Source organism: Cryptotermes secundus, unplaced genomic scaffold (genome assembly GCF_002891405.2).
Source record: "Cryptotermes secundus unplaced genomic scaffold, Csec_1.0 scaffold693, whole genome shotgun sequence".
Taxonomy (NCBI): domain Eukaryota; kingdom Metazoa; phylum Arthropoda; class Insecta; order Blattodea; family Kalotermitidae; genus Cryptotermes; species Cryptotermes secundus.
Window position 1 is genome coordinate 280,898 of NW_019722434.1, and position 14,300 is coordinate 295,197.

The 14,300-nt window shown below is 42.5% G+C and overlaps 2 protein-coding genes across 3 annotated transcripts in view; one reads left to right on the plus strand and one right to left on the minus strand.

Moving 5' to 3' along the window:
• Positions 1-1,896: 1,896 nt before the first annotated feature.
• On the plus strand, positions 1,897-5,141 carry LOC111861475 (odorant receptor 2a). 2 transcript variants are annotated; one of them, XM_023846092.2, is made up of 4 exons: positions 1,897-2,324; positions 2,909-3,008; positions 4,139-4,243; positions 4,584-5,141. In XM_023846092.2, exons 1-4 carry the CDS (start codon positions 2,212-2,214, stop codon positions 4,791-4,793), a joined length of 528 nt encoding a protein of 175 aa, XP_023701860.1. In that variant the 5' UTR covers positions 1,897-2,211; the 3' UTR covers positions 4,794-5,141. The 2 variants fall into 2 exon arrangements, with proteins under 2 accessions (XP_023701860.1, XP_023701861.1); XM_023846093.2 differs by lacking the exon at positions 1,897-2,324 and adding an exon at positions 2,359-2,819.
• Positions 5,142-8,404: 3,263 nt separating this feature from the next.
• The window catches only part of LOC111861436 (probable cation-transporting ATPase 13A3), a 28,662-nt gene continuing 22,766 nt past the window's right edge, over positions 8,405-14,300 (minus strand). Inside the window, exons 17-18 of the mRNA XM_023845996.2 lie at positions 12,768-13,041; positions 8,405-12,570 (exon numbers count right to left, since the gene is read on the minus strand). Of these exons, the coding sequence (XP_023701764.1) occupies positions 11,378-12,570; positions 12,768-13,041 (1,467 nt within the window). The 3' untranslated portion in view covers positions 8,405-11,377. The remainder of the gene's footprint in view (positions 12,571-12,767; positions 13,042-14,300) is intronic.

Genomic DNA, 14,300 nt, shown 5'->3' on the forward strand with positions numbered 1-14,300 from the left:
GCAGATGGCGTTTACCAGAGTGCACCCCCTTTTTCATCCCTGTTGCTACAATTCATTCATTGCACTATATACATCCCATTACTAAAATCCATGCATTATAGGAACCAGGAGACAGGATAGCGACTGGCTACGGGCTGGACGACCGAGAGGTCGGAGTTCTCTTCTCCTCGTCGTCCAGGCCGCTTGTGGGGCCCACCCAGCCTCCTTTCCAATGAGTAGCGGGGGCTCTTTCCCGGGGGTAAAGCGGTCGGGGTATGAAGCTAACCACTCACCTACAACTAGTGCCGAGGTCAAGAAAATGTGGATCTGTACATCCCCTCCGCATACGCCTTCATAGCATAGTGCTCAATTAGTCAAGCACAGAGACAACTTTACCCTACTACAGGAACCACGGTACGTCACAGCTTATGTAGGCACCCTCACGCAGCAACTTTCTAATGGCAATACAGGCCGTACTTCAGTGAATGAGCAATTGCGTGTACTCGTTCCGGGAGTGGGTGGAGTACTGGACATCTCAATTTATTTCTGCTTCCCTCTCGAACTTTCTCACCTCCCCACCCACTTGTCTTTGAAATTAATCGCATACATTTTTATGTTCTACCATTACTCTTCATCCTTGCATGCTACCATCCTGCTAGCACAGATATTCCAGAATCTCAATACGTTGTTCCAGTTTTAATTTTTGTTATGTACTGGGCAAATCCGCTTTCAGTATTTCTCCTGACTTCCTCCAGTCTCCAAACTCCCATTCTGCGCAACACCCTGTACACTGTTCTGCATCTTTCTCTAAACTCCCATTCTGCGCAACACCCTGTACACTGTTCTGCATCTTTCTCTAAACTCCCATTCTGCGCAACACCCTGTACACTGTTCTGCATCTTTCTCTAAACTCCCATTCTGCGCAACACCCTGTACACTGTTCTGCATCTTTCTCTAAACTCCCATTCTGCGCAACACCCTGTACACTGTTCTGCATCTTTCTCTAAACTCCCATTCTGCGCAACACCCTGTACACTGTTCTGCATCTCTCTCTCTCCAAACTCCAATTCTGCGCAACACTCTGTACACTGTTCTGCATATCTCTCCTTCCCGGCGTTGCTACTTAAACCGTTACACGATGTGTCGATGCCACGCATGACCCATGGTTTACATCTGCTGCTGAACCTCACAGGCTGTAAAGTAGGCTCACGTTTCCCTGCATTTTGAACAGTACCGTAAAAAAATTCCAAACAAAACTTGTGGGTCTTCCTTACACATTTCGTTCTTATAATAGTAATGTCTGAGAAACCGCATACATTCAGAGTGTGTCTAAAACTTCTTTGAGATTACGTCATCCTCAGAGGGTTCGGTAGCAATACATGCTTACTAAATACTATTTCCAGCATACGTTGAGAAGCAAACCACATGTACCGCTGAACACACAAGGCTTTTGTTTTGCGAGGCTGCCCGACGGTGTGACGTAATCTCCAAGATATTCTAAGAGACTTTGCAGTCATGTGACTGTGTAACTAAGCTGACACGCGTTGGACATTTTCCATACTCTCATTTTGATTAAAGGAGCACGAGGAATTCGGAAGCTGACTCTGCTTTCGTGTGGAGCTAAACGCATGTAACCCACTGCATTCGGCCCGTCAGATCCCGTCTCTGTCCGCGGAGAGCAGCGTTTTTAGTCGGACATCACAGAAATCACAGTGTATAGGCCCGTGCAAGTCTAAATGCCACCCTTGGCGACGAAATTCAGACCCCTCGTATGAAAACAGTTCGGCTCTCCCAAAACTTCGTCTCGATTAACCACACGAAATTCCCAGACACTATAGCGAAAGCCGTCATTTCTTACAACAGTGAATGTTTACACTGTTGCACACGTCTGTATTACTGCAAATTAACGGTCACGGCATACAATGGAAAATTGGCAGAAAATAATTTTCATTGAATAAATAGCAATCGTATATAACTGTTGTTCGGAGACAGAGGTTCGATGCGCGCAACGGGCCCAACACTGCGGGTTTCTCACGTTTACCTGATGATACAAGCATAGTTAGCTTCTCTAACGAAAGCCTCCAGTAACTGCACCAGCTGGACGTCATGTGACCTAACAGTCACGTGACAAACGTAAACTCGAAATACCAAGTGACACATGCACTTTGTAACCAGACCATCACGACGGTGTGGTTCACGGTGACGCTGACGTCATTCATCGGACTGTACGCGATGTTCGTGGCTGTGGGGTGCACCCAGTTGCAGAAACTGGGTTCCGATCTGCTGAGGGCAGATCTTCACCGAGGCCTCAGGGACTGCGTATGCCAGCACCAACACATACTGAGGTAAGGCTACTGCGTTGCCTAGTGCGCAGGGCGGCCCCGCAGCGATGGTCACGTTAAGCGTACGCAAAGTTTGGCAATGCTAACGAAAATTCTTTTACTATTTCCCTGAGCGTCAATAATGGAACACTATCTCCACGAAAATTCTGAAACTATGTTTAATAAATTTTTACATAAAATTCAAGCATAGGAACTCGCAGTTTGTTCAACTGACGACGTCTCTGTGTGAGGCGGAAACGCCAGCCGCTTCTGTAAGTGCGCGAGTCCAGTCAGCCTTTGCCGTACAGTTCTGCTTCTAAAAGGGCATATGTGCCGTTACGATAGCCATGGCCGGAAAAATGTCAATGTCTTTCAACCTCGAAATGCGTGCCAGGCCGCCAAACTACGCTCCTTTTGATGGGACTTGCCAAAGGATAGCTGACCTCCAGGCTTAGCACTGAACCCGAAACTGCTGCATACAGGCTAGACCTGACAAACTTTCAAGCGATACATGCGAAGGTGAGTCCCGGTTACGGGCTTTTGTAAACACGGTGAAGAACGCTGAAGTGCCCAGCACCACAGTTCTAGTTAATCGCTCTGTTTTGCAGGTTCCTGCGGGAGCTGCAGGATACATACCGCCTGGTCCTGCTTGGTCCCTTCCTCATCATCGCCTGCGGGATGTGTGTGAACACATTCTCCATCCTGTTGGTGCGTACTGAGTGGGGGTGGGTAGGCTGGACACGTAGCTCAAATGTGTAACACAAGATATATACAAGCAGAATTTTCTTGCCAGCTTGCTTGAGAGGCGGCCATTTCGAACAGAGGCAATCATAAATCTGGTCAATAGCTATGTTCCTGGAGCGAGTTCGTAAGGTGAATTTCGTAATGGGAAACGCTGTTTCCCTTAGGTCAGAAGTTAAAATTGGGGTTATGTTTCCGACAAAAATCACCGCTTCCACGCACTAAAAACGAAAATCACCAATTTTATGGCTTAAAACGGAATATGCATGCATCGGGAACGTATCAGACTACCCTATCACCACTCGAGCCTCTACAAGGCCATGAAAGACGTATTGAGGTGCGTACCAGAGCAGAGTGTATGATGAACCGACTGTGCGACGTTGTCTTCCTTTGTTCCGTTTCCTTTCGGACGGGACAGGAGAGTTCTTGCTCGAATGGCAAACCAAGCCAAGGGAATGTGCTTCATTATGAAAGTTACTATGAGAGCAATTACATAACGCGAATTTTTGGGAGAAGTATCTCTGTGGAAAATGAGATGGGGGATATTAAAACGGATCTTTCAGAAACCCGCTCTGTCTGCCTACTGCTGCATTCCCCTCCAGCCTCCCCCCCCTTAAGCCCAAAACAATTGCGGCCTTGCAGCAAAGGTTACCAGCCTTCAACCCACTGAACAGAACGCCAGGGCAACTGGAGGGGTATGGCTGTCCCTGTGCTTCATTAATTAAACACACCATGAATATGTATGGGCAGCTGAGGTATAGCTCCACTACTCTTGACCTTAGCAGTAGATAGAAGAGGTCAGCTTCACTTACAAGCCATTCAACCCGGGGGAAAAGTCCCCATACCCATTGAATAGGACTAAGAGGGCTTCAGAGATGCTCTGAAGCTGTGGAGTGGAGAAAATTTCTGGCCCTGCCAGGAATCGAATCCCTGCTGTCCACTCCGTAGCCTGTCGCTATACCGACTGAACCATCTGGGCTTCTCCTGAGGGGGATGTTATGGCGGGGAGAAACGTAACAGCTCAAGCGACATGTGGCCTCAGTGTAGATGAAACTGTTTCCAGACTCAGTGAGCAGTTTCAATGTTTGTGTTGGCAGAGCTGGGGCAAAGCGATGGACAGTCTGCAGGCCGCCACTCTGATTGCAGCCCTCACCTCACAGCTCTACGTGTACTGCTGGTTCGGCAGCGAACTCACCCAGCAGGTAAGTAAGGGTCGCCTAGCATCTAACAGTGATTTATCACTTACAAAGGATTTGGTCATGGCCCAATATCCCAATATTTGCTTGGAGGGGCTGAGGGAAACCACAAAACATCCCAATTCACGGTAGCCGGGTTCTGTGCCAAAATTTGAGCTCGGGGCTTCCTGAATGGGAAGTACTTGGGCTAACAACCTGATCGCGACATCAGTCTGCAAGCTGGTGAATGTAAAATGCATACAATTTTTTCTGGAAATGTCATTAAAGTCCACTATTGCCTAAGACTTTGACTTATCAGTCTCAAATGCTGCCAGAATAAGTTGGAATTATGTCTGTCTGTCTGCAGTCTGCTGAGCTGCGGGATGCTGTGTGGGGATGCAACTGGGTTGGGGCGCCTCTCGTTGAACAGCGCGCCCTCATTTTCATGATGGAAGTGGCTGCAGAATTCACGCTATCAGCTGGAGGCATCATCCCAGCGTCACGTCACACCATGATGCAGATCTTGAACCAGACATATTCTTTTCTCATGTTCCTCATGAACTTCATGGATAACTAAAGAACGCGAACCCCTGAAACTCTGGCACGATGAATGCAAAATTTCTAAGGTTAAAGCGATCGGCTATCTTTTGCACAGTGCACATGACTCTCCCAATGTGATATACTTAGCACACAGCCATTCCACAAGGTGACAGAATCTAGCAGCAACATCTTCACAGATCATAAAACAGACAACTGGCCAACAAGTTGGCTCAAACCTCCCCTTGTAACAAATGGTGAGTCAGAGTTAGAAACATTATTTTCTGCTGTAGATGTAATTTTCAAGCAATCAACCCAGTTTCTGCTGCCATGCCACAGTTCTAGAATGCACACATCACAATAAAATACAACATTATCACAAATATTATGAATGTCTAGAATAATTATCTACAATACAATGTGTCCTGATGAGGTGGATTTTTTCAATTGACCTAATCGTTTCAGCCACACTATGGCCCTGGGGTTGACTCAGTCTCTAACAGAAATGAGTACCGGGAATCTTCCTGGGGGGTAAAGGACGGCCAGCGCATAAGGCTGACAACCTTAACGCCATCTGTGAGCCAAATGTTTAGACAAAATGTGGGAGCCTCAACAACTCACAACCCACTGGGCCTTTACGGTCTGTTACAAGGATAGCTTTTACGATACAATGTCTTAAAATCGAGGGTTTTACGAGGATATCTCATGTTTTATACTCCTTTCATTTTAAAGATATGAAGCCCAAAATTTGTGATGCAATTGGTATGACAAACAGGAGACATTTCATACATTATGTCACTACAGAAACATTATCATTTCCAGCACTGCATACAAATAAATACATTATATTCAAAGGAAATCATCCTGTAATTTTTTTTTTCAAAAAATTCCAAATTTTACCCCTCCCCCGAAGCATTTAAAGTCCAGCTTACCAGGTATTTAAATGCCTGCTCGAGGGAGCTTTTTGCTTTTTCCCCGCAAACTTCAGGTTTACTGACAATGTACCTATTCTCTGAACCTAATCAATCTACTGACTTGAAATTTTTTGTGGTTCACTGTCATGTATACTAGAAGGATCTGAATCATCTAGAAATGTAATTTTGAGAAAAACTTTTTTTTAAATAATAAAAATAGAAAATTATAAAATTTGTTTAAAAATTTTAAAATTTGGAACGAGAGACAAGATGCAATTTCTAAATGATTCACTTTTTAAATACCCTTGTTTTCTAAATGTAAACAAAGTTTCAGACCTGGATATTTAGTAGTTAATGAGAAAAGATACATTGTTTAATGTAATGAGTTAAATTATTTATAACAATTTATTAACAATTACAGACTATAATTACAGAATAAGATAATTCCGGATATGGTATATCAAAAGATCAGACATTATTGAATAGGTATGCAAATTTTTGTGAAGATAGCATGAAAACCTGATTTACGAGGCAAAGCTTAGTAGAATGTGTGATATTTATAGCATTCCAGGTTAATGCTCCCTTAAGGAAAGTAATTTCATTCTGTGGCCACAAAAAGTGTTGGTGTTCTCCTGCTGGGTAAACTACAAACAAAGCGAAAATGTCCCATTTCTTCAGTCATAGTGCAAACTTGAAACATTCTTGATATCGATTCCTAATTAGTCTTTAATTAAATATTGTTCTATATTCTACAAAGTCTTAAAGCAAACAAGAAAATGAACATTTACGATATGGAGATACAATTCCATTTCATATTTAACTGTAACCGCATATTACTATTGGGCATATGGTATTTTGAAATGCATCTACTTAGACTGTAATGCAAATATTTAAATTTTCCTACATAAAGCGACAAACCCAGTCTTCAAAACCAGATCAATCAGTGCACCATTTGCTCCCCTGGAAAGAGGCTAAGCAAATATGAAAACGGAAAACTAAAATGGGTTATTCTAATGCAATTTCCATGCCCTTTGTTATACATACATATATTAATATTGTATTCAAGCATCCTGCTGGATTAGCCAATCATATGAGTCATATATCACGTGATGTATATTAATGGCTAAATTGCAAGCACCAAACCTTCCAGATGCAAGCTACTTACTAATTTAATTCAATTCCAAATAACATGAATGAATGCAAAATATGTTTTACAGCCTTTCAATTATCTCCATTACTCTGACAAAGCTCTCTCATTTTCACAAAATAATTTCAGATATCTATTGACCACCTTAACGTTTTATTGGTTTACATGTCAAAAATGCCTGCCTTTTCAAAGTGCTCTTTGCAGACGTCCACAGGACTGCATTTCAATTAATCAAATGCTTCTTTAAAAACTTTGCTTCTGCAGTATTTTTGTATAATCCAACAGCCATTGTTTTACTTGGGGATCCATGCATAGTTCTACATCCAAATGCAGTTCACTTAAATTAACTTTTGCAAAACTGATGTACAAACAACACTGAAAGCACACCATTCTGGACATGTACCTGCTTTTCTTTGCTAACCGAATGGCCAGTCCCACAAAAATGAGACAACAATTCTGATGGATGGGAGATAATAGAGAAACTTGTCTCTACCACAGTTCTGTGTGCTTCAGGACACTTACAAGTTGCTTTTAAAATATGAAAAAAGTGACCATTTGATTATATATAAATACAAAAACTTCCAAATGCAACACATTCATAGCTTCTTCAGCAAGGAATCCCATGTGACACAGCATTGAGCCATGATATTAAAGCCCAAGATGTTTATATGTTTATTGGGTTAAATCTCCATATGTAAGGTTGGTAGTTGCCCTGTGCTCAACTAATTAAACACTACACCTTGAAGGCATATGGGGGAGTGAATGTACAGATCCACATTTTCTTGACCTCAGAACTAGCTGTAGGTGAGTGGTCAGCTTCATGTCCTGGCTGCTTTACCCTTGAGAAAGAGTCCCCAGTACCCATTGGATAGGAGGTCATGTCGACCCCAGAACCCGTCTGGACGTGGAAAAGAGAAAATTCTTGACCTTACTGCAACTTGAACTCCAACCCTTGGTCATCCAGCCCACAGTCAGTTGCTATACTGAACACACTATTGCAGGCCACACACCTCCATATGTAACCACCTTTGGAATACTATGATTTTGTTACTCACAGCAATCATTTTTCTTCAAAGGTATATTTCCTTCACAGTCAACCAACAACAATATAATAATCATCCTAACCTCCCAAACCACACTTTCTGGACTTTAGCCTTTTTATGTTGTCTTCGAGCAATTAACCTGTTGGAAATGTCTTTGTGAACAAAACTGCACGAGCTACATCAGTATCTTTGTTTCATTATGGGATCCTCTCTCTTTCATTATATCTCTAACACATGGCATAGTGTAAATCCTCAGCACTAGAAATGTGTGTCAACACTAAAAACTAATCTCCCCAACTGGACACGCACATACGTGACTATCTAGCATACACTATTTTATGAACTCATTTTCAAAAGAACCACTTCTTTTGAACATAAATTTGAACACATTATAAAGATGTCATCACCAATATCTACAATATTCTACCAGTAGTCAATTTGCACCATCATATGCTCTATTTTATGCTTCCTTCTAGAAACGTAGCTAAACACGACAGCGGATCAAGAGCTGCAGGCCAGAGTGCCACCTGAAATTGAACAATTGTGAAAAAGCACTGGACAAAACCACACCTTTATTAAATAGCAAGTTAACAAATACATTATTCTGCACTTGGTGCGTTCCATTAGCAAACTATATGCAGAACATTACGAGCCAGTGAAACAGTGAGAAATGGGGCAGGACCTGCCAAGCAGTTACATGGAACCAAAGGCTGATGGTTCTGTCTATTCATAACCATATCACGAGACAATTATTTCAACTAATAAAGCCCACCAGTTTTTCATCCTGCAGAGACTATATGTGTACACTACTATTTCAACTACTTGTGTTGAACAGATAATATTAAAATGGACTACTGGACTGAACTGTCTCAGAATGCGGTCAAATGTAAAGATGATGATGATGCACTTGAAAGTTGACAAATGTTCATGAATGCACACACATGCACATAACAGTTCCCAAGATTACAATCTTCTGGAAGGTGCAGGTCACTGCAAAACACTGATACCTATGAACCCACTACAGTGTCATCCCAGAAAATCAACCAACCATACACCAGCTACTCACCCAAGCCCTCTCCTGCGACGTCCATCCTACAGGGCACATTCAAACCCACAAGGGACAAATCACTGTCCCTAAAACAGTGGCCTTCTGCTCCTGCCGACAGAAACATTACAAGAATAGTGGTCTTACAAATGGATGAGGTTCTCATGTTAGAGAGAATTAATGAAATAAAACAGCAAAATGCCTCCTCACAGCCATGTCCTTCATAATTACTCTATATATTACTAACAGATATGTTCACAGTAGTACTAGTACTAATCTGTGGCCAGTATGGCCCATGATGAACCTTGGCTTCTGTTTTACAGTTTCTTAATCATATAGACAGTTGGTAGGAACCCCTGGGTCGAGAATCAGCCCGCTGCAAGGCTGCCACCTGCACAAGACAACAGAACCACAACATCCATGCCTCAAATGGGATTCGAACCCATGATCCCAGTGTTTCAGTGTTTGAAGACAATTCATCCCTTAGACTGAGTGGGCACTGTTATCGACAAGAGATATATCTATATTCAGCACAAAGCCCATGACATCATGTGCAAATGGACAATATAACTAACATGACTGACAAATGTGCTAATGAATGAGGTGAACAGACCAGAAGCAATTCTTCTGTACCTCCTTAACACACCAAGCAACACTGCATTTGGATTCAATCCTCTTAACACATGCATCCATACACTAAGCAGGATTTGAAACTCGGTCTCACTGCTTGACTGGCAAAAGATCAAAACACAATATTTATGATAAAAGAACAGAAAGTACAGCCACGAGACAAAAAATATTAACAATTATACACTGGAGGCCTTCAGCGAGTTGCAGAATTGAATGTGAAGCTACTGACCTTCATACATACTGGTCACGTGGACAGATAAGTCAGCAGGCAAAACTTTCATAATGTCTCTACTCTTTGCTTCTAGAACATTATGTGACAGAGACTATTCCTGACTGCTGTCATGTTGAGTCATCTGTATACATTCCCAGTGTTGTGGCCACAATTCTGAACCACTTTTGTTTTTTTACCTGTGCACGAGTTGCAATGACTTTGGTTTATTTCCAAGCCGTCACTAATCCCACTGATATGAATATGTACTTCACTCCCCAGTGATCACAAAATGGAGTAACTTCATGTGCTGGCCTTCAAAACAGTCAATGTCTAAAGTTTCTGGATTAAAATAAACTTCAAATATATTGTCACAGTTCAACTGCCAGAAGTTCCACATCAACACAAAACTGAATAGAAATCTGGACCAAAGATGTGAGATTCCTGCTAACATGAATTCATCACTTACTAACACATTTACTTGTTCAGTTTTACCTACCACACAAGAAAGTCTGAGGGTCTGTAAATGTATTTTGTCCTTATATTTGAAGTTACAACTGATGAAGTCTGCTTAAATCTCTTTTAATGTTAACAACTGTCTGCTGTACATCACTTTGACAGTAACTTCTCTAAGCTTAAGGGTCATACTATCCCTTCAGCTGAATCATGTTTCGGTGCTTCCACATTCTTTCATTTCAGGATTTCAATCTGCTGTCTCACTCTTTCCAGTGTAGCTTATGAAGAATTACACATAAATATAATTCGGGAGTGACATAAATTACACTTTCAAACACTGCAGAAGAGAATGTATTTAATGCCTGAGGTTTCTGTGACTCTCCAGTCTATCCAGGCAAATTCTGAGGCAGTTACTTAATACGGGGCACAACAGCTTGCTTGCAAATCCTCACATTATAATCATTCAGTGCTTTACAAGAAAGTTTCACTGAGAGAAGAAACTGCGGCCATAAACACATGACAAAGGCAACATTAAGCACTGATTTACATTTAGCTGTTGTTCATACAGGCCTGTAACATGACTAGAAGTGCTACACAGCACTGTGACACTACTGCAAATATAGAATGGGTGACCTTCCCACAAAGTGAATCACAAAACTCTGCCCCACTGACGCCCCCCCCCCAAGTTAAGAGCCCCACTTTCGTCACTATACAAGAGATAGATTTGGTTTCTTTCTGTTGATGAGAGTATCTGTATGTGTGAACAGGACACCCGTCACCTATAGTTATATAGGCACGTTACAGGTAGGTAGCAAAGAAATGCTGATAAAATAAGAGCAGGGAAATCTCAAGGAAAAATGGCTGTTTGAAACACAAGAACCTGCTGAATTTTAGAAAATAAGACTGTCAATTCTGAGGTTTTCACAGCAAGGAATATGAGTATTACAGTCTTCTGAAACATGACACTCTAGCTCGGCAGGAAGTTACCAATCAAGGGCACAAGGATTCTTCTGACCTGATAATGAAGGCAAGAGGTTCCTCTGAAACACAGTTACTTTGTACCAGACTACACGGCGTCACATCCCAGAAGACAGTCATTTTCAAGATGGAAACACAATGGTGAGTGAATTAAGAAATGTCCTACATGATCTGAGCTGGGCTATAAGAGCCGGCACCTTGCATCACTGAACATCTGGCACAGACCGGTCCATATTTGGCACAGATGTGCTGTTCACGTCAGCAGTCTGACATAGGGGCAGGGTCACATTTCTGGAGACTGTTGCTAGGTGATCACCAGAGCAATCACTGTAGTGTCGCCTCTTGGGGGGCACCAGAACTGATGGGGTCAGAGACATCTCTCTGTGAGGGACATCCTTCTGCAAAGTTGAGACACTTGCAACTGCTGGGCTGCGTGGTTGTTTAGATGGAACATCTGTAACAACTTCTTCTGTGATTGGTGGCCAGTTCTGATTGTGTTGCAGGGACTGTTCCAGGGCCAGGAACTTCCTGTGTGATTTGTCTATGTTGTGGAAGTGATACAGCAACTTTCTGAACATCAGGTAGTCAATGATGAAGTACTCTATAAACACTGCCAATACAGTGTTCACAAATGCAAGCATCACCATTATTAGCCGGAAGTCCAATGTTGGGGGCACCATGAGCTCAAACCTGTCACGCAGCCACTCCGCTGGATCCAAGGTGAGGTACAACGTGAAACCAGTAAGGCACACCAGCGATGCCAAGAACCCATAGTTACTGAATATGGACTTCCTGTATGGTGCCCCCTTAGAGAATACTAATGCCAAGATTATATACTGCATGCTAGAGACCGTGAAGAGGGCATAGTTTTCGAAACATGCATTGCTGCTGTCCTCAGCATCTTCAGCAGTTGAATTGTATGGCTCAAACCAGGGCATCTGTTGCACCCAGTAGAACGAGACCCACTGCACCAAGATCACCACTGCCAATTGCATCAGGAGGGACAGGATCGGGGAGAGGGAGATAAGAGACATGATTGGCGGCTTCTTCACCAGCGGCCCATCATATGCTTCTGTGCGACCAAAAAAGAAGGCAAACACTGTGATGACAAACAAATCAATATAGAGGAATTCAATGTCTGTCAGGTTGCTGTCAATGGAGTACAAAATCATCACTGTCACAAACTGTGTCAGGGAGTATGCTGCCATATATTTAAAGATGCCAAAAGATGTCACCAGAGCAGCACGACCCTCCCGTATGACCCTTGGAACACACGAGATGTTCGCCTCTTTGGAAGTGAAGGGAGAGGCGACAGAAGACTCCGAGTCAGAGAGTGAAATTCCCGCATGTGCTGCCTTCAGGGCGCCACAGTCATTAGCACCATCTCCACACATGGCTGTCAACATATAAATATACATTTTTAACCTTGAAACTAATCCTTTCTCCAAGCAAAACAATCACCTGAAGACAAGGCACACTTCAAAAAGAGCCAAACCATACTTAACTGACATGAACTCAGGTGAGAACAAAAACAAATGACAGCATGGTCTGGTACAAACCGTTAACCTTTGCTGCTGAACTGATGCTACTCACCCACATAGTATCCTAAGGCCTGCAGCTCCTGAACCAGCTGCTGCTTGTGGTCCGGACTCATTCTCGCAAACACGGCCCCTCTTGTTGCGAGTCTGGGGACTGTATCCGGAAAGTGAGTCTTCGCAATCATCCAGGTCTTTCCTGTCATCACAAAGCAGTAGCCACTGTCTGTCGTGGCCACACTGTCATCAGTAGTAGGACTGACAGTGCCAGACTCAAGGGTGTCGAAGCTGATGGCACTGGAACTGTTGGCCAGGTCCCTACCAGTACAGTGCTGTGGGAAGGTGTGCTCAATTACCACATGATTCAGCAACTGACAAACACATCTCGCTGTACATACAGAAGTTACTTTCCTATATGTCATTAAATATCCATGGGACACATGGTAGTATAGTTTGTTGAGGCACAAGTCCCGATGAGGTCACTGGATTTTTCAATTTACCCAATTCTTCCAGCCGCACTATGGCCCTGGGGTCAACTCAGCCTCTAACAGGAATTAATTAAATAATTTTCGTGGGGAGTAGAGCGCGGCCAGCGCGTAAGGCTGACAACCTTACCACCATCTTTGAGCCGATTGTCTAGATAATGTGGGACCCTCAACGTCTCACAACCTTATGGGCCTTCACGGCCTGTTACAGGGGTACCTTTACTTTTACATTAAATACCCATAATATTAAAAATGCACAGAAACTCTATATTATGTACATAGGTTGTCCAGAAAGTAGACCATTAGATGAATAAACAGAAAATGAATAAAATTGGAAGATTTTGATTTTTTGTTTCATTCTGGCCCATCACACTAATAATATTATGAAGAAGTTCAACAGTCCCATCCAGTGTGACTGCCTGAGATTTTTTTTCTTATTTCAATTATCCATGCCCTTACATGTTTCAGTCTTCAGAGACCATCTTCAGAGGTACACCTTTACAGCAATACACTTAGAAGCCATTATTACAGTACTTGTTCTAAAAGTTAAAATATATACATACAATATTAATAATACATACTTGGGAGTAAAATCTAAAGTCTTTACAACTACAGCGGCAGTTCCAATACATTAAAATATTTATGGTTAGTTTGATAAGATTCTATTTGAGTTTGTAAACCAAGCTGGTTCATGTCGTCCCTCTTAATATTTCTTTTGACGGGGGCCGAATGTGCCACCTTGTCGTTCTCAAGAAGAGGGTTCTTTGATGTTGTCCTGTATCTGTTTGTGGCACACTGTGTTGTTCTCGAGAACGACAAGGTGGCCCCCGTCAAAAGAAATAATAAGAGGGATGACATGAACCAGCTTGGTTTACGAACTCCAATAGAATCTTATCAAACTAACCATAAATATTTTAATGTATTGGAACTGCTGCTGTAGTTGTAAAGACTTCAGATTTTACACCCAAGTGAATATTATTAACATTGTATGTATACATTTTAACTTTTAGAACAAGTACTGTAATGGTGGCTTCTAAGTGTATTGCTGTAAAGTTGTCCCTCTGAAGATGGTGTTTGAAGGGTGAAACATGTAAGGGCATGAATAA

Bases quoted from the DNA above. Each gene is read 5' to 3' on its own strand.
- LOC111861475 (XM_023846092.2), top strand. From the start codon at position 2,212: ATGTTCGTGGCTGTGGGGTGCACCCAGTTGCAGAAACTGGGTTCCGAT. The intron at 2,325-2,908 runs GTAAGGCTACTG...TCTGTTTTGCAG, and splicing joins CAGCACCAACACATACTGAG to GTTCCTGCGGGAGCTGCAGG. The intron at 4,244-4,583 runs GTAAGTAAGGGT...GTCTGTCTGCAG, and splicing joins GCAGCGAACTCACCCAGCAG to TCTGCTGAGCTGCGGGATGC.